This window comes from Eptesicus fuscus, chromosome 5 (genome assembly GCF_027574615.1).
Source record: "Eptesicus fuscus isolate TK198812 chromosome 5, DD_ASM_mEF_20220401, whole genome shotgun sequence".
Taxonomy (NCBI): domain Eukaryota; kingdom Metazoa; phylum Chordata; class Mammalia; order Chiroptera; family Vespertilionidae; genus Eptesicus; species Eptesicus fuscus.
The window spans coordinates 72,244,238-72,271,772 of record NC_072477.1 but is presented as its reverse complement, the minus strand read 5'-3'; the positions used below and the strand labels follow the sequence as shown (position 1 = coordinate 72,271,772).

General features: G+C 40.7%; 1 protein-coding gene across 3 annotated transcripts in view; it reads left to right on the top strand.

Annotated features, from left to right (window-relative positions):
* FMN1 (formin 1) overlaps window positions 1–27,535 on the top strand; it is a 402,801-nt gene that overhangs the window by 268,392 nt on the left and 106,874 nt on the right. For all 3 annotated transcript variants that reach the window (XM_054716379.1, XM_008142957.3, XM_008142958.3), the window contains one exon: window positions 4,081–4,201. In XM_054716379.1, the coding sequence (XP_054572354.1) occupies window positions 4,081–4,201 (121 nt within the window). The remainder of the gene's footprint in view (window positions 1–4,080; window positions 4,202–27,535) is intronic.

Below are 27,535 nucleotides of genomic sequence, written 5' to 3'. Positions count from 1 at the left end.
CTCTTTGGTTGATCTCTGTCCTTCAATTCAAATGTTTTTATCGTGTTCTTCCCTGGTTTCTATCCTAAATGACCCCAGCCCATTCAGGCTTTAAGATAACTCACCTAGGGAATTTCGATTGCTTCCCGGCTGGCCTCCCCACCATTCTAGTCTATCCCATGGCCTGTGGCCTGATTACATTTTATAGTTCTGATCATTTTACATCACTTTTTTACTCTAAAACAAAATGGCTCCCCTTTTTCAAGTGAATTAAGACTCTATCCAATTTAATGCCAGTGTTTTACAACCAGATTTATTACTTTTCCTCTGTGCACATTCTATGCTTCAACTCAAGACTTGATGTTTTCCAAACACACCCTGTGCTTTCTTCCTGATGTGTTTTTACATCTGATGTTCTCCCTAATTGGAACTATTCTTGTCACTAGCCTTTTTATAAAACTTCTCTTTTTTCTTATGAATATCTCTTAAAATACCTTTTTGGGAAAAAAGCTTCCACTAATATAAATATATATATTGAGCTCTTCAAAATCAATAAGCAAAAATCAATTCATTCCTTCTCATTTTTAAAAAAAGTGGCAAAACAGACTGCAGGTAACCACATAAAACAAACAGAGGATATAAATTGCCAACTATATGTATAGAATTAGCAATCTATACTGATCCAGCCTTTCTCGGGTCTGTCTTGTATGGTTGATTGAGTTCCTATCTGTTTAAGATCTATAGGTCAAATGAGACCCTTATCTGGTTTGCTCTGGATTCACCGAGCTATATATCCATAATGGGTACCTTGAAAAAATTTCATATCATGTGCTTGTCAAGCTGTTTGCCCAGAGAGCTATGCCTGCTTACAGGGGACCCCTTTTCCTAATTCAGATATGCTGTATGGGCTAGTGAGACTTTGACCTTTCTGTATCTGAAACCCTATGAATATGTGTAATATTATACATATTTCTAGGGGTTTTTATCCTTAGGAAAAAATAAGGACATGTATCACTATTTTATTTGAAATAATTTGTAGTAGCAAAATATCACAGAATTTTTTAGTAGGTGTCAAAAGGTAGAAACTATGGTCAAATAAATTATGCTAGGGTCATAAAATGGAATACGCTACTATGGAAAGTGTCTAAGAGAATGTTTACTGGCATTGGAAAATGCTCTTGATCTACTTTTAAATTACAAATGTGTTTAGAATAATATATACTGTAATCTCCCCAATATGTAAATATAAATACACACAAACACACAGAAATACCTGGAAGGATATATATTAAAATGTTTGATTATTTCTGGATAGTAGATTTGTAAGAGATTTTTACTTTCTTCTTCCTTTTAATTACTAAACCTAATGAACATGTGTCACTTTTGTAAAAGAAGAAAAAGATATAATAAAAAATACTGCAATCTTACATGACCCTTCTTCCAAGAGGGCTTTGCTCAGTTCGTTGTCTTTTACTTGTTTTAAGCCCAAGAACACTTTGTTTGTATGACTCACTTAAAATATGTTTTCTGCCTCATCTACCGATATCAATGAGCAATTACCATTGCCCTGGTATTGCTTCCTGAGATCCAGAACTCATTATCTCTTTCTAGTGTCTGTAATGTAGGTGCCTGATAAATATTTGCTGAGTTGTATATTCTGCAAATATTGACAAGAATGTAATAAGAGGCATCTGTAAAGAATTAGGTATGAGGAGGTGAAAGCTATTTTCCGGTAGAGTGGGGAGGTATATTGCTTCAGGCAATATGTACGTACCGCAAGTTCTGGCAGCAGGGACCGGTGAGGCAGAAACATTCTGAGAGGTGACTTTTCTAATCCCAAATTGACGTGAGCAGATATACCTCCTGGTGTCTGATTCAACCAAGTCAGATGCATTGTAGGAAGACTGAGATTTGCCTATGATATATGGCTCGTTGAAGAAAGACAAACCCAATGAAATCAGCTTTCCAGAGGAAAATCTTACCGTAAGAATAGTTTCAACCTTGGAATGGTCCAGCTTAGGAAAAACAAGAAGTCAACATTCGTGTGGTCCTCCCCTAGTTTTCACTGTGCAAAATGCATTTCACTCAACAAGAGCGTAGAATTTTGTGATTTATTAAACGATCCTCTCCCTTTAGGAGCATATGTGATGATTTCTGTGGTTAGTAGTGATGAGCAATTAGCTGAAGAAAGGTGACTTCTGTTCCAGGCTTTCTTCCACTCATGCCAGGTTTTGGGTCCAAGTCTAGGTCTGTGAAGTTTAAAGAAACCCATCTAGAGCCATGCCTTTTGAACTCTAATTGAGCAAATTTCACAAGAACTACTACCAGGCTGATTGGCTCAGCAGCATTTTCTCAATTAAAAAAAGAAAAATGAAGCCGGACTGAGTTTGATAAAAAGTTTTGGAAAATAGAAAGAGATATTATTCATGAGTCCTTCCAGTGTAGATCACCATGGAGTTTTGTGGCAAGCGTCTTAGATGTCGTTCCATCTTGGCACTCAGACTAGATACTGCTTCCATGGTCGTAAAAGTAGTCAAATAAGTATAGGAAGATGAAAAAAAGTGCATTGATCATGTAAAATATTGTCCTATGCAAATGAGGAGAACTGCCCTCTTTTAGCATCCCAAGTAAAGCTAAAGGTCTTAAAGAAAGGGGAAGAGTCAAGGGAATTCCTGAAACCACAAGAAAATATGAAGGTAAGTTAGATGTCTCCTGCTGAAGGCACAGATTTCCCAGAGTAGTGTTTTGTAGCTCCTCTGTGATGTTTCCAAACAGAATTTATTGAGAGGCCAGAGGTTACAGTCTATATGGAGACCAAGGCACAGTTCCTGCCTTCCTGTCTAGTAGGGAAGACGTACAAACTAACAGGAAATTTGTAAATTAATGTTGGTAAGTGCTGTGAGAATGGTAAATACGAGGGGCTCTTGGAAACACCAAGAGTTGGTTGCTGGGACTTAGGGGGAATCTTTGAGGAAGTGATATCTGTTTTGAGATTTGAAGGATGAGTATGAATAAGGAAGTATGAGGACGTTCTGGGGAAGGGTTGGAAAGGGACAGTTTCATAGAAAAGTTGTAAAAAAGCCTAGAGGCAAGAGACCATGACCTGTCCTATTATTTTATGAAAGTTTGGGGAAGGGAGTTAGAAATAGGGGGAAGGTAGAAATAAGGCTGGAGATGTAGACAGAGGCCAGATCATAAAGTGCCTTGTAAAGCAGTTTTAGAGTCTGGAACCAGTCCTAATAGCAGTAGGAAAAATGGAATGTGAAGGAAAGCTGGCAAAGTAGCCTGTGTGGAGAGACCTGAGGATTGTCTGAGATGTGCAAGATACGAAGCTACATTAAACAACCCAGGAAGAAGCCAGATAGACTGGAAAAGAAATTTGAGGCTCAGCTTATCTCTCAATGTGCCTGATGAACGTTTTGTCCCTCAAGATGTTTCTCAGCTCAGGCGGTCTCTGAGGGATAGTTGTGGTACTTGTCAAAAACTATACCCAGTCATGTCCACATTAAATATGTGGTAAGAGTAGCCAAACAACATTTGGAAAATTTTTACAAATATGTGAAGAATTCAATATCCCCCCCCCCCCCCACACACACACACACATGTGTGCATGCGTGCTTTAAGGTGCAGAGGAAGGTAGGTAAAGGTGTAAGGCAAGGTGATTGTTTCTCCCATTGCAGTGCTGCCTTACTCAGTACCTTCTGATTCACACCCATTGACATACCTCAACGATGAGTTCTCTAATTGCTACCATGTGCAACCCAAACAGGGACTTTTATTTAAATACTTTCATGTGTTCCTCCTATATCCTTTTCCATGGACATAGAGTGCCCAAGATCAGGACATACCTGACAATTTTCTCTTTTATTCATGAGGCAAAATGGAACTTCACCCATGCCATAGCCAATCTAAATGCCAGTATGAACAAAAAGATGTTGTGAAAGACAACAAAGCACTTCAAAGTAACCAGTCCAAACTGAGGAACCCCAGAGGAATGTTGCTGCGATGTTTATTCAAACATTCAACAAGAAATGCTTTGGAATTCCAACTGAAAGTGACAATTGGGAAGTATAATGTGCTTTTCTCCACCATATCTTTTAGGAAGCAGGAACAGAAAAGAGCGTTTTCCCCCTGCCTGAACCACAAGATTTCTTTCTGGCTTCCCAAGTCAAGTTTGAAGACCTCATCAAAGACTTGAGAAAACTGAAGAGGCAGCTGGAAGGTAACAGGAACTGTTCTGTTATGATAATAGCTAAGAGTTTTTAAAAATGATCTAAGAGGATTATTTGTGTGTGGCTCATGGAATGGAACGGGTGTAGAGCTCAGCTAAGGTATGCTACAACCCCCACGAAGCGTTCCATCTCTAGGCACTTTTGGAGGCACTGGGCTTACATATATCTCTCTCTTTTACTAGTGTTAGTACTTGTTATATCTGCATCTTGTTTTATCCATGTTTCCCAACAAATAATAGATATAATTTTAATAATAATAATATTAACAGCCCAAACCCTTTACTGGATGCTTACTGTGGTCTCATATAATTCTTATAACAAATCTAATAAGCAGGAACTACACTAACTTTCTTTTTACAGATAAGAAAAAATGAGGCTTGGAGAAGTTATGTTCACACAGGCAGTGCAAAACAGATTTACTGAATTCTATCTGATTAAAACTCATGCATTTTCTAAACAAGTTTATTATGCTGCCTTCTCTCTCTCCAGCTCCCTTTTCCATCCCCGCTCCCATGCCCTCTCCTTCTTCTTGTCATACACACACAAGCGCGCATGCACACACATGTTCCTATATATTTGGTTTATATATGTGAGTCTAATAAGGATGGCAAGACATTCTATTTTCATTTATTTTACATTTTTTAATTATTCAAAACAAGATTCTGAAAGCCCTTTGGGCTTTTTTAAAAGGTGAAAATATGCTTCTCTTGGGCAGGAATTTTCCTTTGGCATTTCGAGAGTCTTGTGTTTTCACTGTGGAGACATCTCCTTGTCCAAGAATATAAATACTTGCGCTGGAGCTTTAGTAGCTCCAACTGAAGAGCTCTGTGGAGGATTTAGGGAGCGTGCTAATGTGGAAATGGAGCCCAGAGTGCCAAAAGGCGAGCTTGAGGAAATGAAGAGCTTGAACCAGGAATATTTTTACACTAAGACATAAAATAAACATTCAAAAAATGTTTATTGTGAAAGAGTGCTCAGAAACCCAAGTCTTAGACAGAGAACAGCTTGGACTGGAAGTGAAGGGGCAAGGTCTGCTCGGAGTGGCAGGGAAAACCATTTGTTTTTACTTTGGGCATAAACTTGCTTAAATAAGGACAGTGGTTACAAGTGAATATTTTTACCTTGTAAATTATTTTTAAAGGAACATGTGGACTTTTTTCCCCTCTTGTTGATGTGGTTGAGAGCGTGAATTCAACCAAATGAATGCTTTGTTCAGGAATGCAATATGTGGACTTGTGGTTATTCTATTCCCTTTCCTAAAAAAAATAAAAAATAAAAATGACAGTTTTGTTCTTGTCTAACATGAGGAGCTTGATTCTTACTTGAGTAAAGCAGAGTAAGCCATCATGGAGCTGTTTCCTCTGTCCCTCTCCAGGGATGGAATTAGGACCCAGGCCAGTCCCCAGGATGGCTGCAGGTGAGCCGTGGCAGTGAAGACCCATGTTTGTTCACTCCTTGGCTGTCCCTGAAGGCCCATCCCCCCAGCTCATGGCCCCTTTAACAGCCTGGGCCTGCTCACTCCTCTTGTCTTTTGAACAGAAGCCTGATCTGCGTGTGATCTTTCCTCCTCCCCGGCCTTCCTTCCAGGGACTTCCTCTTTCAGGCATCCTGGTTCGGCACCTCCCTTGGACTCCCGTGTGTTTGATGATAAGTAACAAAGGGATGAGAAGAGTGAATTAGGAAGACAGTGGACAGGCAGGGGTTCCCCAAAGCTCCCCACTTTGGTATATCTTATTTTCTCTAAGGAAATCCTAGCTGTCATTGCAGATCTCAGTACTCAACTGACACTTTTCTCAGTCAATTTTAAGGAGATATCAAACTTCTGCAGCTGGAGGGGCTGCCCTAGGGAGGAAAACGGATCATCACAGTTGTTTTTCTTCTTTGTATTGGACTTCACCAAGGAAGTACCATAAAGGCGACTGAGGGAACTAGGACTCCCCCACACACATTGAATATTTAAACAAAAAAATCCCTGCTAATCTTTAGGGATGCCAGTGTTTTTAACACATGAAAGGTACCTAGTAAATATTTAAAGAAAATACAGACCGTTGGTTCTCTAATGAATTTCTTTTTCTTCTAAATACCATCTGGCAAGATGGCCAGAGTCGTGGCGGTCCGTTTCATCTCCCGTCCCCATTCAGGTTTCACCGCCTTTTCCATAAGGCCTTGGTGTGAGCCTAGATTGAATGTTTAATTGAAGAGGACATAATTTTCACACATACAGCAAAGATTTGATGAGGCTTTGAGGTTTATTGTAGCCATTAAAATGTCGTGGCTGCTGGCAAAACCCCAGAAAATGTCTAAAGCTAAACCAGATGTGATTAGCAAATTTCAAGAAGTCTCAGGCCCCGGTTCTCCAGGCAGTCATGGCCCGTTAGAAGAAATTTGTTTTGAGTAGCCTGAACCACACCTTAACAATAGGATGAGAATGAAACTAGGATTGTTGGCTATACAAATGTCACTGATTTAAGTAGAGGTTTTCAATAAGCACCTTTCATAGAGACAAGAACTTTGAATAGCACTCATGTCGGTAAACACAGCAAGGAATTGATGATAATAGTATCAACTTCAGTTTATTGCATTATGCAATAATAATACATTATTATTATCTATCAGGTGCTTTGCATATATTATTTCTTGAATCCTTACAATGACCCTCTGAAGCAGATATTATTACTGATCTCTCATAAGAGGAGGAAACTGAAGTTTATGGTGCTCACGTAACGTGCTAAATTACTTCACAGATGACGACCTAGCCACATTTTAAAACTAGATGTGACTTTAAGCCATGTACTCATGACATATCCTGCCAATGGCCCAGCAGTCTCCATACCTTATCATAGATCAAAACAAAAAGGCATATATATAATCAAGGCATAAAGACTCATAAAAATACAGAAAGAACATCACTGAACATGTGCATGAGTACAACTGTATCTACTCATACTCCTGGAACCATATAAGGAAACCCTTAGGTTGGGAATAGAAGGGGGAGGACCTGTGGGAGAGATGGGTTATAAAAGTGAATAGACACAGTATTGCATAAGATTAAGACCTCAGGCTTTGGAATAAGATGCGTTTTTTACTGGTTTGGTGAAAGTAAGATCTTGTCAAGTAACAACCATAGAGTGTATTAATTTCTCACTCACAAAATGGGGCAATTATAGTACATACATCATAGGAGGTCATGAATGCACACTGCCTTAGTAAGGAAAGCTTCAATAAAGCTGACTGGGGGTATGTGAGTACCTCTTACTGGAATATGCACAACTTATAGAATCAGGCCCATAATGTTGGTCAGCCAGCTGGCTGTTTGTGGAGAATTGAATTTCCAGAACAGTTGTACACTCTTCTCTGCATTGTGGAGACGGAACCAAGTTCTTGGTGCTTGGGAACATGTTCCATATTTTGTTCACTGTTCTACATCCCTTAATGAGATGATAATTTTGATTTTCCTGATACTGTGATGTTATAAGTAATAGTTGGGGAAAATCCAGCAAGCAGTAGGAATAGTTGCTCTCTTTCGTATTCGTCGACCTTGCTGGCCAAAATTCTAAAGGTATGATTATCGACCTATGTGGTAGTAGACAGAATAATGGCTCCCAAAGGTGTCCAAACCTTAAGCCTGGAATCTGTGAACATGCTACCTTACATGGCAAAAAGGGACTTTGCTGACATTGAGATGGGGAGATTACCCTGGACTAGCCAAGTGCACCTAATCTAATCACATGGATCTTTAAAAGTTGGGAACTTTCCTTGTCGGTGGTCAGCAGGAGGTAGTACAGTAGAATGATCAGAGAGATGCGATGTTGCTGGCTTTGAAGATGGAGAAAGTGGGCAATGAACCAAGGAATGCAGGAAGCCTCCAAAATTGGGAAAGGCAAGAAATAGATTCTCCCTAGAGCCTCCAGAGGGATTGCAGCCTGTCAACACCTTGATTTCAGCCCAGTGAGACCCAGGTTAGACTTCTAACATATGGAACTATAGGTAATATATTCGTATTGTTTTAAGACACTTAAGTTTGTGGCAATTTGTTATAGTAGCAATAGAAAACAAACACACCAAAGGTGTGTTTCTGATTGTGTCAGTTGATACCAGTCACACACCACATACACACACGTGCGCGCGCGCACACACACACACACACATACACCATTGCTGAGGCCACAGATTTGGGATTTCCCAGATACTAGTGCTCACCAGTACTGCAGAAAATGTGAATTAGTGCTTTCTAAAGAAAGAGTCGCTAGTCCGATAAACCTGGAAATGCTCTATCCTGAAATCACATCATAGGAATTCACAGTGCACATGAGTTTATTAAAGATTTTAGGACGTTCTGCAATTAAAAAAAAGAAGAACACACAAAAAAACCCACAATTTATCCCTCTTTAAAACAGCATTAAAACATGAAACATTGTGTGTATGTGTGTTTTGTGTGTTTTTTTCTTTCACTAAATACTTAGTAATATGTTGCAGTACATGCATTCTGTGAAATATAGCTTAAGAAGTGATGCTGACATCGCTATCAAGTTTTTAATATAAAGACACAACTATTTATTAAATCGTCATTCCTGGTTGACCTTAACAGGAGGAGCTGTGATAAACAATTATGCTCTTTGCCCATTAATGTTGCTCTTAATACTCCCTGACCATACTGTCCTTAGTTGTTATCCATGTAAACAGAGTGGGTCACATCCTCTTGGAAGTGTTGATGCCTGAAAGCCAAAATGAATAGCACTAGTGTTACTCAAAATTACCCTAGTGTCACCACTCCCAAATCCACATTTGTTTCACATCATCCTGCAATAGTATTTAATTATGAAAAATTCACTCTGGCTATGAAAGTAAGAAGGTTAATTAATTATTTTGTTGGAAGATAAGACAGGAACTCTTCAGATAGGTGTTGAAAAGTCATCCTATTCTGAAAAGTTTAAGAAGAAAAATAGCCCTGGCCGGGTAGCTCAGTTGATTAAAGCATTGTCCCTATACGCCAAGGTTGTGGATTTGATCCCTTGGCAGGGCACATAGAAGAATCAACCAATGAATGCATAAGTAAGTGGAACAACAAATCAATGTTTCTCTCTCTCTTAACTCAATTAAAAAATTATTTTTATAAAAATAAATTGTCATTAGCTAACAAAAGTTACTTAGTAACCCCTATCATTAAGGGTGGGCTACTTAACCAGCTAACTATGATCTAAATCTGCATTGGAAAGGATGCATTCTGAGCCCTGTTATTGCATATATAAATTGGGAAAATGGAATTAGCAGTTAACCCTCAGTGTAAGATATACAAACTTATCTGAGAATGTTGGCTGAGGTGCAAGTTTGTGTGTGTTTTAAGATCATTCCAATGATGTCTTTTTCCCTAAATATTTAAGACTATATATTTGAACATGTCCTTTCTGATGAACCATTTAGAAATATTTGGAAATACACTTATACATTTTTGGAAAGGCAAGAGTCTCTGTTGACTTTTTTGATATCTGTTACCACTCTATAAATGTTTACCTGATAAATGTTTATCCTAAAATGTTAACTCTTTTAAGCCTTTTTAAAGTGAGATGCTGTGTGAAATGCATAGGCTAGGCATTGAAAAATGCTAAAATTTTTATTTTATTTTAAGTTTGAATAGTAATAGTTCTAAACTAACTTTATATTGAAATACATCTGTAGGCATTTTCCATTCTGATGTCCTTATTTTAATGGAGTGACCAGATAAATCCTATATCATCCAGATGAGCCTCTGTTTGTATAATGCTAGTAACTAAACATTCTACTCAAAATTTAAATTATAGAAGGATATAAATTCATACATACATGAAAGTAACAGTTCAAGAAAGAGTGGTGGTTTTTGTTGTGGGGAGGGGTGGTGGTAGATTTTCTAAATTATAGTCAATGTGTTATCCAGATGAAGATGGCAGATTGAATTCATTCATTTAGCTCCACTACCTTCTAAAGGCTCACCAAAAATACAAAGATGTTATTTAGAATCATACAGTCAAAACCATTTTAATCAGTAAAAGAGGGGAAATTAGGGAGGAAACCACACACCTACACATGTAAAATCATGAAGTGAGAACATTTATACATTTCTCCTGGCCCTTGGCTAAGACTGGTGTAGTGGCAATAGTTTGACTATTAGGATATGCATATGAAATTTTTACAATTAAAATCAAGTTAAAAAACATAAGTTATAGCCCTGGCTAGTATGGCTCAGTTGGTTGGGTGTCATCCTGTGTACTGAAAGGTTGTTGGTTCGAATCCCAGTCAGGGCACATGCCCAGGTTGGGGCTCAATCACCAGTAGGAGGCGTGCAGGAGACAGCCTATTGATGTGCCATTCTCACATCAATGTTTCTCTCTCTCCTCCCTTCCTCTTCCTCTAAAAAAAATCAATTAAAAAAAATGTTAGCGAGTCCAGCATAGCTCAGTGGTTGAGTGTTGACCTATGAACCAGGAGGTAATGGTTTGATTCTCAGGGCACATGCCTGGGTTGCAGGCTCCATTCCCAGTAGAGGGTGTGCAGGAGGTAGTTGATCACTAATTCTTATCACTGATGTTTCTAAAATATATATATATTAATCTTTTTAAAAAAACACATAAGTTATAGTCAACTCTCAGTTATAGGCAGATAGAGTACTATGATTAAGGATTAGTCATAGTTTTTTCCATATTAATCTATTATTTGTAATGTTAATCACTATGAGCTATATTATTTACATGTTGGAAAATATTTCCTGTTTGAAACTACATGGTAAGCAATAGACTACCTGTTGTTTCTCCTGAAAGGTGGAAAGAGTCCTCTCTTTTGCCGTTTAGCTCACTTAACTGGGCAAATATTAGGTGTACCGGTTAATAATGCGGATTTTATAATCAAAGAAAACATGATAATTTCAAGAGAAACATCATAGTGCTTTATTCAAAGTAATGTCCATCGCTAGCTACACATTTACCCCATCTTTCAGGTAATTGTGGATACTGTCCCAATAGAACTTTTCTTGTTTTGAGGAAAACCATTCAGAGACCCAATTTTCCACTTCTTCATACGTTTTGAAGTGCTGCTCAGAAAGTGTGTGTGCAGCCGGGACCGGTTTGGCTCAGTGGATAGAGCGTCGGCCTGCGGACTCAAAGGTCCCAGGTTCGATTCCGGGCAAGGGCATGTACCTTGGTTGCGGGCACATCCCCGGTGGGGGGTGTGCAAGAGGCAGCTGATCGATGTTTCTCTCTCATCGATGTTTCTAACTCTCTATCCCTCTCTCTTCCTCTCTGTAAAAAAAATCAATAAAATATATTAAATCAGCATTAAAAAAAAAAAAAAAAGAAAGTGTGTGTGCCATTGATAGGAACAAGTAGTAATCTGAAGGAGCAAGGTCTAGTGAATACAGCAGGTGGACTAATACTTCCCAGTGTGTGATGGTGCATCATCATGAAGCAAAATTACTTTACCGTGTCTTCTGGCACATTCTGGTCATTTCACCATCAAAGCATGGTTCAAATTGATTATTTGTTGTCAGTAGTAATCAGTATTAATGGTTTCACCTGGCTTTAGAAGCTCATAATACACCACACCTTCCTGATCCCACCAAACGCAGAGCATTGTCTTCTTTCCGAAGCTATTTGGCCTTGCAGTCGATGTTGATGGTTGACCTGGATCAACCCATGATTTTGTGCATTTGGGATTCTCAAAATAAATCCACTTGTCATCACCAGTCACAGTTCGATACAAAAAATACTTTCTTTTGTGCTGTTGAAGCAACATTTTACTGATGACTTTTCGGTTTTCCATTTGTTTTTCGTTCAGTTGATGTGGCACCCATTTTCCTTCCTTTAAAATCTTTCCATTGCTTGTAAACAATTGGAAATGGTTTGCTGAGCAACGTTTAATCTTTCTGCAAGTTGTTTTTGAGTTTGCAAGAATCTTCATCCAATAATGCTTGTAATAGTTGGTCTTCAAACTTTTTTGGTTGACCTGGACGTTCTTTGTCTTTCACATCAAAATCATCATTTTGAAAGCGTTTAAACCAGCGCCACAACTATCTTGAGATGGAGCATGTTCACCATAAGCTTCCCAAAATATTCACAGCACTTTTTCTTCAAAATAAAGTAATGAATTAAAACTTCCCACAAATGCTCTCTTTTTTTGTATGAAATTTAACATTTTTAAGTGTAAAAATATCTATGATGTTAACACCTTCAGCAAATTTGACATATGAAGTTTTGAAGCTTGTTGTCAATACAACAACATAGCATACATATCAAATCGCATATATATCAACATATGTGTAACTCCATCTATGGGGTTTGACACTTTGAGCACTGATGGCATCTGCAAAGGATTCTGCCTGCAGAGCATTGGTGTCCCCATGGTGGAGGAAGGTAGAAAGGGCGGTTAGCAGAACATGCACTTCATCTTGCTCTTGACTGCTTTTGTGTGTGTGTTTTATTTTTAAATTTTCTCCTGAGGATATGTTTTGTTTTGTTTTTAATTGATTTTTAGAGAGAGAGAAAATAAGAAAAACATCACAGTGAGAGAGAAACATTGCCTCCCAAACACATTCCCTAACTGGGATCAGACTCGCAACCAAGGTATGTGTTTTGACCAGGATCTAACCTGCAACCTTTTGGTATACAAGATGATGCTCCAACCAACTGAACCACCCAGCCAGGGCCACTATCCAGATTTTGGTTCCAGTTTGCCTCTCCATCGGCCTCTTTGACTCTCTTTCCTGCAACCCTGTTGGCTTCTCCCCAGCCTAGAATCTATGTATCTGTCCAACACTTGGATGAAAGTGTGGCCTTGGTCGACTAAGTCAGTCAGTACTGCTGATCCCAAAACAGAATTTTTTAAAACGTATTTTTATTGATTTCAGAGAGGAAGAGAGAAAAACATCAATGATGAGAGAGAATCGTTGGTCAGTTGCCTCCTACAGGCCCCACGCCAGAGATGGAGCCCGCAACCCAGACATGTGCCCTGACCGGGACAACACTAGGGATCAAGCCCACAACCTGAGCATGTGCCCTGATAGGGAATCAAACCATGACCTCCTAGTTCAGTGGTCGGCAAACCGCAGCTCACAAGCCGCATGCGGCTCTTTGGCCCCTTGAGTGTGGCTCTTCCACAAAATACCACGGCCTGTGCGAGTCTATTTTGAAGAAGTGGCGTTAGAAGAAGTTTAAGTTTAAAAAATTTGGCTCTCAAAAGAAATTTCAATCGTTGTACTATTGATATTTGGCTCTGTTGACTAATGAGTTTGCTGACCACTGTCCTAGTTCATAGGTCAATGCTCATCCACTGAGCCATGCTGACAGGGCCAGAATTTAAAAAAATGATTGCCTATTGATATTATCTCAGGAAGCAAAGGAAACAATTTAAAGAAAGTCTGTAATGGCTGTTCCTTTGTATTTGCAATAAATATAGTCAGGGAACCTACTATGGAGCATGCAGTATAGGGTGCCCTCAGGGTTGCCAGATTTATTAAATCTGAGTTTCAGGTAAACAAAATTTTTTGAGCATCAGTGTGTCTCAGTATTGCATGGGACACACGTGCACTAAACAAATTATTTCTTGTTTATCTCAAATTCAAATTTAACTTGGTGTCCTGTCTTTTATCTGGCACATCTGTCCAGAATTTTGCAGCAATAAGAAAACCTACTAAAAGTTGGTTCACATTTTATTACCATTATGTGCTGACAATTCTAAATAATCTCTCATAAAATCCCTGCAAGGGTAGACAATGGATTGAGGTGCAATAAATATAAGGGTACAGTGCGTGTCCATTTCCACAATTACTAATGACAAGTTACCATTTAATGATCAATTACCAAATTTGCTTTCATCATTTCTATTTGTTAAAACTACTTCAAAACAAGTACTTCCTGCATTTTTACAGTAAAGAAGTTGAAGCAACTTTGCTACTAATGACAAAGTTGAGATTTGAAACAGGTTTATCTGATTACAAAGCGTATACTCTTTCCACTATATCATGCTTTAATCTTTTACTATTTGCAGACCCAACCCTCAGACACTAACAAATGATCTAGGATGATAAAGCTTGGAGAATAAGGTCCACTTAGTTCTCTAGTTCATCTTCTACAGGGAATACAAATAATCTTTGGATTAGAATTAGGCTTTTTCTTCTCTCTACCCATAACCATTCAACTAATCTACCTGTTGTAATCTCCATCATCCAGTGACCTGCCTGTCAATCTCTTTTGGTTTCGCCAACATACTCACTCTTCAGCTCTCTCTCTGACAATTATCCAGCCTGTGTTTTGTCCCTACATGTCCCGATGTGGTTAGTCAAACAAATAACAGAGTACTACACGGGTACTCCAAGGCAGCCCACATGGTTTTGACTTCCATATATGTAATTACATGGCTTCTGACATAGATATGAAAGTACAAGAACCTTCCAGGACTTGTGAACTCACACAGCTGAGCAGACCATTACTTCTGTGCTTGGAGCCAGCCCTGATTTGCAGGATGAATGACTTCTACCACCTAGTATGATCAGATGGTTTTCTCTCCATGAGAATATGCCTTCTTCAAGAGAAAAAGAAAAGAGAAACACTTTGGAAAACTCTGGGAGGACTTCTGAGAAGAGATGGCCAACTGAACACTCATTTGAATTGAACACTCTTGTGGGATTTCAGTTCCTCTTGAAAATTAGTAAAGCAAAAGTAGAGAGAGTTCTTTAAAAGCATGAACTCAAGAACACAGAACAAGAGAGAAAACCATGACCACAATATTTCTGTAGATGGACAAGTGATAAATGAATTAGCCAAACAAGAAAGCTGAATTCTATTCCAGGAGTGGAGAAAGGTGAGAAGCAATCCAATTTTTACCACCAGATTCATACACACCACAAACTCACACGTAAACTCGTACATATGCATTCATAAACATTCATATGTAAATAAATCAATAAAATCATTCAAGAAATTTTCCAAAAAAGATGGACACAAGTTCCTAATTTTAAAAGGCTCAGAGAATAAAACATCCATACCATTGTTAGAGCATTTCAGAATACTCGGACCAAAAAGAAAAGCTTTTTGGGGAAAGGAAGGGGTGAGATGTGGAAACAAAGTACACAGGGAGAATCAGCAAGGAGAATGGCTTCAAGCTTTGCAATAGAAACACTGGAAGCTAGAAATGGATCAGAGGGAAAATCATTCCTATTCCAGAATCTTACTCAGCCAAATTATTGATCAAATATGAGGGTAGAATAAAAATGTTTTCAGACATGTAAATTCTCAAAAAACACATCTCCCATGCAACCATCCTCAAGATGTTGCTAGAGAATGTGCTTTACCACCAAATGGGAAGACAAAGGTGACAGGAAATAAAAAATCCAGTGGAAAAGGGAGGTGAAGGGCTGCCCCACAGACATCGAGCTCAGGATGACAACCAGGCACGAAGAGCAAACATTCCAGATTAGATTAGGTCAGAAGAACCATGAAGAAGATTCTTGAGAAATATGCAGTCTCATGTATCTGAATGCTTTGACAGGATTTACACAACTAGTAACTTTGGAGTCCCTTTAGTGGTAAATGCATAGAAAGCAGAGCAAACTATGAATTAGGTAGTTTGGGCAGCAGTGTTTTAGAAAAGGCGAGTTAACCAGAATTTACATATATCAGCTGGGACTGGGAGTTGTTTTTGCAAAGTCATAAAAATGTCAACACTGAATACTAGTCTGAAAGTCACAGTGCTGCTATATTGTGAAGGACTCCGTGTGGTGGGTGTGACGGGAGATTGGGATCTGCTCTTTGTCTAGTGCACAGAATTCATTTATTTTTTTTTTAACTATGTGCATGTATGTAATAAATAAATATACAAAAAAATAAAACCCACAGCATTTGTGACAGTTTAGTTAAATTTCAACAGTGGAAGCTAGTGTGTGGAAAGGAGTACCGGCCTGAGACATAAGAGATACAGTTTAAAAAATTTAGTTCTGCCTGTTACTAACCACATGATAAGCCATGCAACTCTGACAAATCACTTAACCTCTGTGAGCCTGCCCAACCCCGAGGGATAGAGGAAGGGTCAGATGAACAGATGGCTGAGGAAGTACTTGCGAAGGTGAGGGAGGTATTACTTAATCTCATTCAGAGCCATGCAGTTTGCTCAATGTGTGCATATGGGTGAGTCCTAGAACGGAGAGGGGAAATTGATCCGTTAGGACAAGCCTGGCTAGTTTATCACCTTTTAGGAAGCTCCAGAAGACATGCCTTGAATGATTATTGACCGTGCCTAATCCATGGCTCTTTCCTCCTCCTAGCCCATTTGTCCACTGCCGTGGTGTGCTGAGTCTGAACTCTGCTGCGGACTGGATACATTAGCCAGAGTCCTGACCACGTTGCCATGGTGTTAAAAATATTTAGTTTTGCTAGCAAAGTTTTAGAAATAATAAAAGAAAAACTTTGATATGATTTATTTTTGTAAAATGATTTCAACAAAACAGACATAAGGAACTGGGGTAAGAGTTTCAGAAAGGCAGTGGATGTAAAATGTTGATTAGCGTGGTGACTTTTGATGCAAAGCATTCAATTAAGTGCAGCATGATGGGTAAAGGTCACACATTTCCCAAATGGAACGCCTTCAAAGCCAAGCTGTATGGAAAGGAGAGGGGACACGGAAACTGAAACCCGATTCACCCCTTTAATTAATGGAAGAAGTTTATGTTTTTCTTTGAAGCCACAATTGTGACATCTGTAGGTGGGAAGGATGAGTTATGTTGCCCTGGTTCCCTCCTCTCAGTTTTCACTTTATTTCTTACCCTTATTTATAAATCAACACAGTAAATAGAATTTATTTTGTCTTTTCTTTAATAAGAAACATAAAATATTGAAGTAAAGCTACTGTCATGGAAAAGCCTGAGTCACAATCCCTGAATTCAAATGCGTGCCTCGGAGGTTGTGTCACCCTTGGCCGGCAGTGTCATCCCCCACCTCTCAGTGTCCTTGTGTGAAACGGAGGGTATCCTGCCCACTCCGGATTATTTGAGAGGGGGATTGTATGAAGGAAGCCCCTTTGCAGAGTAGGAGCAAAAGGAAAACACTTACTCCTGACTCCCTTTGTGCCTTTATATCTGACATCCAGTCCATAAGCAAATCCTATTGACTCTTCCTTCAAAACACACTTTGAATCAGTTTCTTGCTCTCCACCTCCACGCATGGACCATCGCACCAGGTTCCTCACCAGTAGCCCTGCTTCCACGCTTGCCCTCCCTTTAATAGAGGCTCCATACACCGGACAGGTCAGGCCACTTTGTTGGTTCATATTCATTGCTCTTGGAATAAAATTCAGCTTCAAAACTTGTAGCCGTGCCTTATAAGTTTCTACACAGTTTGCCCATGTCCACCTTCCCTGTCTCCTCGCACGGAACCTCATCCCCTCCTGCCCACTAAACTCACAGGCCTTCTTTGGGTTCCCACCCAGTGAGCTTGTTTCTGCTTTAGGACCTTTTGGGCAGCTATTCCCTCTGCCTGGAATGTTCTTCATGTAGATATCTCCACGCCCTGGGCCTTCCCTGACACCCCAAACTTCAGCAGCAACTTCTAATAGTCTCTGTCTTTTATAGCCCACAGTTGTGATACTGTATTATTTTCTGTTTATTTATTTATTTGTAAATTTTCTCTCCCTCCCCTTCTCCAATGGATCCAATGACCTTTTTAGTGTTTATATTTACTATGTGTTGGTCAGTACCTGCCACATAGTTGCTGTTCAACCGATATTTGTTGAGTGGATGAATGAATGAGCAAATGAATAAATGGTAGAAAAGGCTAAGCTTACTGCAGGTAATTGCTGACCTTGCTATCAGAGAGAAATTAGATTGTTTCCTATGGGCAAAGATGTCAAATGAGCATAAACAGGTAGAAGGTTTAGGAAGACAGATTTTCAAAGCTGCCCAAAGGGACGACTGATGGCCTTGAGAGGTAGTGGGTGCCTCACCCACTTCTGCTTAGAAGACTGTGTTATGGTGGATGGGCAGCACAGGTAACAGTAAAGAGGGTAGTTGTGCTGGATGATTTTAAAAGTGCATTCCAACTCTGAGTTTCTAAGGTGATTATTATTACTGTGCTATTTCAGTGCATTCTACAGTCCTCCTTATGCAGTAAGGCTTATTGGGTTCTTCCCTGGACTTAGTTAAATAGAACAGCTGAAAATTCCTGGAATTCTGGTCATATACAGGGTCTAAAGTCAACTGTGAAATCTTATCAGGTTTGATCTCAGGTATTCTCTTTCTAAATGGCTCTCAAGGATCTTCTCTTAAATTAATCCATGCCTCAAAAACTAATGTTGATACCATCTAGAAGTAATCTTTGTAAGTAGAATTCTTATCCAATATGGTTGATTAATGGAACAAAGTTGGCCCAAATCAGAAATCATAGTAAATAATATAACATTCCTTAACCTTTAATCTAAAACAAGTTCAATATAGTAGCATTGATCTGTCTTTTGGTGCAGGGCTGAGGCCTTTTCTTGAATTATAGATATGTTGAATGGAGTTTTGTGGGTCTTCCCTACACACTCCACATTCATAATAGACCAGCTGTGGTTTCCTTTTGAATTTTTAAAGTGGAGTCATGGTTTTTGCAAATATCAACACAGAATCTTTCTAGATAGTTATAATTATTCTCAATCTTTTACATGTGTCTTCCCCATACCTTTTTTCCTTCCATTTTTATTTATTGATTTGAGAGAGAGAAAAGGAGGGAGGGAGGGAGGGAATGTGGGAGCCCCTTTCACGTCCTGCGTGTTTCAGGGTTCCCATTCAGGTCCAGTTTCTGGAGAAGGCCGCAATCAAAATGAAGAGACTGGAAAAGAGTTAATTTGGGTAGATGGGGGGCCAGGCGGGAGTCCACCTCTAGTGGGAGGACTACTCACTGCTCTGGCCTTTGCTATCCCTTTTATTGAGGTTCTGAGATACACCCATATCCTTTAGGCAGGAAATTCCAATAATAGACAATCAGCAAAAATTTACATATGATTAACAGGTGAGAGTTGCTTTAACTACCAATGTCTCAACTAAACAATGAGTGACTGGCTCTGACCATTCAGAGCGATTAAGGTTGACCAAAGCATTCCGGATTCCCTTTTTACATTTAACTTCCAATGTCTCAATGTTTGGTTTCCGGCAAGGGAAAGGGGAGAGAGAGAGAAAAGAGAGAGAGAGAAACATTGATTTGTTGTTCCACTTATTTATGCATTCATTGGTTGCTTCTTGTATGTGCTCTGATGAGGGGCTGAACCCCCAATGTTGGCATATCGGGATAATGCTCCAAATAACTGAGCTGCCCAGCTAGGGTGCTCACATCTTTATAAAAATGGGCTTTTAAAAATTTTTTCAGTTTGGAATAATTTTAGATTTATAGAAGTTGCAGAGGATAGTATAGAAAGTTTCTATATAGCCCCTATCCAGTTCCCCCATCAACATCTTACATTGTTGTGATATATTCATCAAAACTAAGGAACTGGCACTGATTCATTTCTGTTAATTAAACTTTCTAGAGTTTATTTGGGTTTCACCAGTGTTTCCATTAGTGCCCTGTCTTTGTTCCAGGATCCAACCCTTGAGTACCACATTGCTTTGAGTTGCCATGTCTCCTCAGTCTTCACTGATCTCTCACACCTGTACTTAACAGCAGTATTTTAACTTTTTCCACTTGTTTAGAAATAGCACACTGCTCTTGATAAGGATTCTACTCAACTGTGGGAAGAATTTCCCAGGAAAACCAGAGAGAAGCCTTCTAGCTGCAAACTTTCAGCATACTGTAGAAGGAATAGAAAATACAAGTAGGCCCTGGCTGGTATGGCTCAGTTGGTTGGGCATCAGCCTGTGCACCAGGAGGTTTCAATTTGATTCCTGGTCAAGAGCACATGCCATCTAGAGTTTCAGGCTTGATCCCCTGTGGAGGGTGTGGAGGAGGCAGCCAATCAATGTTATGATTTCATATCAATGTTTCTCTCTCTCCCTCTCCCTTCCTCTCTCTAAAAATCAATAAGCTTTTAAAAATATTTTTAAAAACTACAAGTAGAAGCAATGGAAAATAGCATAAATTTGGCAAGTTGTTGGCAAGAGTATCTTCTATATGTCCCATTCAAAAAAAGAAAAAGTACTAATGTAATTATAATGGTGATAGCATACCTGTATGTAGAACTTCATTCTTTGAAGTGGGTAAGGCAGGCATATATAGTGGAGAAAACAGGTCTCCAACATAGGAAGCAATATGGCTGGGATTACCCAATTTGGGTCTTTTGATTGCCAAGCCTATGTTACTATAAATTTGTGTGGGGTCAAGATATTTTCTTCAAGGCATAGCTGGTTTTGCTCATTGGTTAGAACATTGTCCCTCAGACTAAAAGTTCCCAGGTTTGATTCCAGTCAAGGGTACATACCTCAGTTGCAGGCTCGATCCCCGGCCCCAGTCAGTGTGTGTGCAGGAGGCAACCAACTGATGTGTCTCTTTCACATCGATGTTTCTCTCTCTCTGTCTCTCCCCTCTCTTCCACTCTGTCTAAAAATCAATGGAAAAAATATCCTTCCTAACAACAACAAAAAAGATATTTTCTTCACAGTAATAGATTTGTGGGTGGTTTTGTGAATATCAAAATATTTTCTTGCCCCAAAAAATTGTGTATCTTGGACCCCAGGGAGGATTCACACGTCACAAATGGAGTCTTTGTGTGTCAGACTACCAAATGAAGGAAGTTAGAGGGAGACCTGTTAAGCCCAGCAAAGAGGATTGGAGTTTTGCCAACATCTTTATTTCTCTCAGATTTCTTGGCTGCAGCATTGCTTTTAGATGGATAGAGGTCATGGACTGTAACTCTACTTTTTAAGTACCTGTTGAAAGGTCATTGACCTACCTGGGATCAGCAGGCCTAGTTCTGGTCTCCTCTGTGCCATTGAATAACCTGACCTTCTCCTACCCTTCACCTAACCTCTTCAGCCTTCTATTTTTCCATTTAAAATGAAGGGGTCCCAGTGGTGATGCTTGGTGACTTTTAGCTTTCATTGCCTTGTTCCTTAACTTTTGCAGAGCACTTTCATAGATACTCCAGTGGTTCCTGGCACTTCCCTGTAGATGGTTCGAGAGTAGGAAGCAGGACAGCACAAGTCCAGTGGGTGGGACATCCCTAAGTTCAGACTTTACTCTTCTCACCTCCAAATAGGGATGATAGCAGGACCAATCTCAGAGGGTTCTTCTGAGGAATAAAATGAGACACATAAAGCAGGCTGAGGTTCGAGACACCCTTGACCATTAAGAGCCATTTGTTTTTAATCATACAAGTTGAGAACTTGGTATAGTTTTCAGGAAATCATTGAGTACAGAGATAAAAGGCAGCTGAATTTATGTATAGTTCAGTGTAGATGACCAGTAACTTTCCCGGTGCCATAATGCACAGAAAGGGGAAAGCCCAGGGAAAATCTAGAATGGCTGATGTACTCAAACTGCTCATTTACTGTGTTTTAAAACTGCTTTTCTTGACTATTTTTGATGGTCTTTAATAAGACCATCAAATCTCCACGTATCCGAAAAAATCTCCAAAATACCAGGAGGACCTTGTTTGACCTTTTCAATCAGTTTATTTGTTCAGCAAATATTTATTCAAAGCTCTGAGTTAGCTGCTAATTTTAAATAAACTCGCTGACATATTAAGTCATTTGTAAACCCATTTTAAGCGCAAGTGTTGCCCTCGTTTTCTAGGGGAGAAATGTATTCCTATTTTCTCTTCTGATCTCTCTTCTGACAGGAGCAGTAATCTGTGTCTAAGAACAGCGATTAAACCTGCTGCCTGTGTGATAGGTGGGAAGGTGAGCAGAGTTTTGTGAACTCTGCAGATTCACAAAATAATTGCAAAACCCTTTCTGATGGTGATAGTGTAAAGATAACGAACAAATATTTTGCTACCTCCTGTTCGAGCAACTGTATCTTGGAATTAAAAATACCTCGTGAGGTTTTTTGTTGTTGTTGTTTATTTATTTTTTAATCCTGGGCACACCTCTCTTTATCCCCCTACCCAAAATTGAGTGTTTTAAGTAGGGCTTGTGTTTTTAAAATGAAGTGTATTATTTTTCTTCCTTAAAGTGTTATAAAATTAATTGGGAATCATACTCAATGACATGTTCAAGTCAGTGACATGGAGTAGAAATAAAAAGGCAGCTAATCTAATAGGAATAATTAAACAACTGGGCAAGTTGCTTGAGGTCCTATCACAAGTACCTGACTCATCTTGAAGACCGGGACAAGTTCCTGGGGCTCCCCCGGCCAGCAGCACACAGCTTTGCTGGGCCTCCCTTGCCTTTAACTTTTATCACTTGTGCTCATTAACATCAGGGCTAACGACATTAGGGCGTTTAATAAGCATTTCAGAATCTGTTATACCTAGCCTCCCCGCTGGGGGAGAACTTGCCCTTTCCTCTAAGCATCCCCATCCTTCCTAAAACTTTTACACATGGTCAAGTGGCATGGAACCATATAGTAGCCTCCTGTTACAAACCTCACCACCTCACCTTCTCTAACCTGGCAGGCCCCGGGATGCAGATGACCGGGGCTGCTGGACCAGTAACTTTCCCTGTGCCATAACTCAACAGAGAGGCAGATCGATGACAGGGTTACAGGAGAGTGGGGCTTTAAATAGCCAAGGTCAGTGTCTGGAGATTTCCCGTTAATAACACTAACAGCATCCCGCCAGCGAGATTCCTGGCCACTTTGTTACCCACGCCAAACTAGTTCTGATTTTCAACATTATTTTCAAATGCATCTAAGAAATCCCAACTCCCAGCGAATTGACAGTGCAGCCCGCTTTATATGAAGCTTTGTTTATAGGCCACAGTTCTCCCGACAGATTTACAAGTGTCTGTGGAGTTTTAAAAGACGATTGCTTAACAGGCATTAAGTGAGACACATAGAACTGTGTAAATATTTTAGCTGGAATGGGGGATTTTTTAAAATGTCTGAGCCAAATATTGCATTAAATCTGAAGACAGTGGCAAACTGATTAACAGTAGTTGCCAGCTTCGTGCTTCGCCAGTGATTCCTGTCGCCAAGATTAGACACCAGAATTCATCCACCAGTTTCGGTGGTGTGTTGTGAAATAACTTTCCATCCTTTTCCTTTCTCTCTCCTCCTTAGGCCACTCCATCTTTTCTCTTTTACTTCTTCATCTTTTATTTAGATGTAAACACTTTCCAGAGTAGACAATTACAGTTAATGTGACTGACCAGCAAAGGCTGAAACAAGAACATGGGCCCCGACAGAGGTCAGAGACACAGCGGAAGGCTAGCAGCTGCGCTGCTTGAGCGACATGCAAACAGGTTGCTTTTTGGTAATGGGCTTATGTATCTCAATCACTGGTCTCTTTTTAGCCAGCTGTTGCACTGCTGGAAGGAAATAATTCCCAAATCAGCATTGCTACCTCTTCCACTTACTGATTTCCTTGGATCATATAATAGTAGGCAGGCTTGTCACCTTCAAGATTTACATGGATGAGGAAATTCGTCACTTAATTTTAGTAAAAACTGCCATGCAATAAGCACTTCGGCTCCAGAGGAAGTCTTTTTCATTTAAGCATTCCCAATAGAAAACCACTCTCCTGGTTTGAGCAATGGATAGGATGTATTGCTTGACCTCTTAATATCATTTCTATGAGAATGAGGCATCTTAGCCAATAGGGCCTTGCTCTCTCTACCTTTGCTGATTCCATCAGCAACCTCTTAATTTTCACCCATTGATTTTTACTAAAAGTACTTCTTAAAGTAATGCTCACTTGGTTGCCCCAAAATGTAGGCTCTTATCTGTTCTTCACAAAATGGATTGAATTGTAATCATGTGTCCAGATCTTTATTTGATACTAGAGGCCCGGTGCATGAAATTCATGCACGGGGGGCAGGGGGGGGGGGGTGTGTGCCCACAACCAAGGTACATGCCCTTGACCTGGGACCCATCAGCCCGCTCTCCGCTGACCTCGTGGTTCTGCCTTGCTTGCTCTGCTCGCTCGTGGGAGCGCCCATGGCCCCGTCCACAGGAGCCTTGGGGGTCTACATGGCCAGGGGTGCCTCTGACCCGTGTGTCTGCTCGCTCGCCCGTTAGGACTCTTCCGCAGGAGCCGCAGGGGAGTCCACCGGCCGTGGAAGCCTCCGTGGGCCCGGCTGCGTGGTGTACTCGATGTGAGAGCCCTCAGGGCATATCCGAGAGCCCTCAGGGCATGTCCTGCTGACGGCTTAGGCCCGCTCCCTGTGGTTCTCTGCTCTCTGCGGGGCTTGCCTGCTCCACACCATAGCAATGGGCAAGCTGGGTGCTGCCTGCAGCTGCGCTTGTCTGCTCCCGGGTCGCTGCGGCAACAGCCAAGCAGGCCCTGCTGGGTACTGCCTGCAGGCCCACTTGCCTGTTGTGGGTCGCCAGCAGCTACGGCCAAGCAGGCCCTGCTGTCTGCTGTCAAGCTGCGCCGCTGGACCCACCCCCAGGCCCACCCTGAGGTTGCCTGTCCAGCCCTGCCTGGCTCCCAGGGCCCCACAGCAGCTGCGGCCACTGGGGTCTGGCCCTGCCTCCCGCTTTGGCCCTTGAAGCAGCCTCGGCAGCTGCTGACCAGGCCCTCCCCCAGTGCAGGTGCATGGAGGCAGGTCCAGGCGGTGGTGGCCGCCGCCAACGGAGAGACCCCTCAGCATTAGCGGGTTGGAGCGGTGGTGGCAGTGGTGGCGCCCCGACCCGCGAACACTGATGGAGGCGGGGGCAGGTCTGGGCGCTGCCACCACCGCCGGAGAGACCCCTCAGCATTAGCGGGTTGGAGCGGTGGTGGCAGTGGTGGCGCCCCGACCCGCGAACACTGATGGAGGCGGGGGCAGGTCTGGGCGCTGCCACCACCGCCGGAGAGACCCCTCAGCGTTGCGGGTCTGGGGGGGCGCCACCACCACTGCCACCGCTCCGACCCGCGAACGCTGAGGGGTCTCCCCTCAGCGGCGAAGGATCCGGCCATTGAGAGGCGTAGGGATCCCCCCCCCCCCCTGCTTCTCCCAATGGCTGGATAGGCCGAGTCCTGTCCCCCAGCCTCCCGCTGCCCAATCGTGGGCGTAGCGGAGTGATGGTTATTTGCATATTACTCTATTATTAGATAGGATTGTTGATCCACAGGTCTGAGTATCTTAAAATTATACATTTCTAAGTATATAAATGTATATGTATTTTTATTGTTGAGGGTATTACAGATGTCCCCCTTTTTCCCACTCCATCCTGCTCCCACACAACCCCAGGCCTTCACCGCACTATTCCCCATGGAATAAGCCAGTCAGAGAAAAACAAATATCACATGATCTCACTTATATGTGCAATCTAATGAACAAAATTAACTGATTAACAAATAGGTCCAGAGGCATGGAAACATGCCACAGACTGACAGATCTCAGAGGGAAGGGGTTCCGAGAAGAGATGAACCAAAGAACTTATATGCATATATGTATATGGTTTTTTTTTAAATCTGAGCATTTGATATAAATTTTAAATCTACCTGTAGACCTTCCCAAAATTCAGATAGCTCCACTGGTATTGACAGTGTACATTCAAATTAAATGTCACTCCTAAGACCTTTCAAAAAGGCCACTTTCAGGGACAGGCTTCAAACCTAGTCTTTCCCTGTAGTTAACCCTAGATTATCTTGCATCCACTTTTGTATGTCTTCGCCTTTGAGTAAATTACCTCATTGCATGGATGGTCATCTCTGTGTTTGCCGTTCTAGAGTGTGCTCACTTCAGTGCAAGGACCACAGGTCCCATGTACAGTGACAGGCACAGTTCCGGCTTGTATGTAGCTAGCCACCTCTGCAAAGCAGTAGGGACACCACAGTTATATATTCAAAATTGCTCTCCTTTGTTTTCCTCATTTTGGTACAATCCATGTTATACCAAAAGCAGTGTGTATCAAGATCTCTAAAAGTGTTTTTCTATTTTACCCATAATTCCACTTCTGAAATCTATCCTAAAGAAGTAATCTTAAACTCAGAATAAGAGTTTTTTGGGCACTGATATTACTTAAAGCCTGAATGATTCACTGTAAGAATAAAGTAGAAAGGACTCTACTATTCAAGTCCAGGGGAATTTTTAAGTGAACTAGGACACTTACACTGGGTGAAATTTTATATGGCTGTTAAATACAATGCTTGTGAATTTTGTGAAATAATATGAGAAAGTGTGCATGATATGATTAATAGAAAGAATAAGGCACACAAATTTCTGTATCAAGTGGAAGTGTATAAAAAAAATAACATATAAAGGCAACTCCTATCAAATTATGGAGGGTGTGTGTAATGCGGAGGCTGAGACACTAAAAAACAGGTACCAGAGTATGAAATGGCAACTGTCCTAGTCATGGAATCATGAATTATTTGTTTCCTGCTACTTTTTATAAATGCTTTTTGCGTTTCTTTGTGTTACCTTCATAATACTTTTCAGAAATTAATGCTGTTCTCCTCCCGAAGATGCACAGGAACTTCATGTTTGGAGCTACCTGCCCACGGCTTCCTATTATATAGTCTACCCAGAATCAGAATCCACAGGAATGTTCCCTTTAACACAACTTTTCTGTCTATTGTTTGAGATCCAGCCTTTCCAAACAGGTCTCAGAAATAAATTTGTACTAAAGTGTTAATAAATTCTTCTTTGCTAATATTTTTATTTTTAACATATATATGTATTTCTAAGGAGATCTTCTGGAGTTAGCGTCTTTTGATCAAGGGAATGCTTCTGATGATGACGATTTTCATGCAACCAACGAAGGATGTTTTTAAATAAATAGATGGATTGCTTAGCACCCTATAAATCAAATCATTCCCAATCCATCTGTATTTAGGCCTAGTCATGAGTAGGTGATTAATGAATATTTTTCATGCTAATGTTTCGCAGACCAAGGCTGCGTCTATAACCACATAATCATCACAGTGGAAATTCTGATTCAGCTGTGATGTTTGATAGGAGGGATCTTTGAATAGTGCTTTAGATGATTCCGTGCAAAGGCTGTAGTCGGTGGCCCTGCTTTGCAAGTCTTTCCAAAAGTCCTAAAGCATGCTGGCATGTCCTCATTTGGCCCTGTCACTTCTGCTTAAATTTTTTCATGGAGAATGCTCATGATCATGGGACGTTAAGGTGAATTTCCTCGTAGGCAGCTTCCCTCTGTGAAGTGAATCAGCGTCATGGGATTCCCCTGAGCTCAAGCTCCCTGGTGGGTTTATTTTTACACAACATTCCTCTGGGGAAAGGGGCACCCACTCTTGATTGGAGGAACCCCAGAGAACATCTTCTTGGGTAGAAGGATGTTCCTCATTTT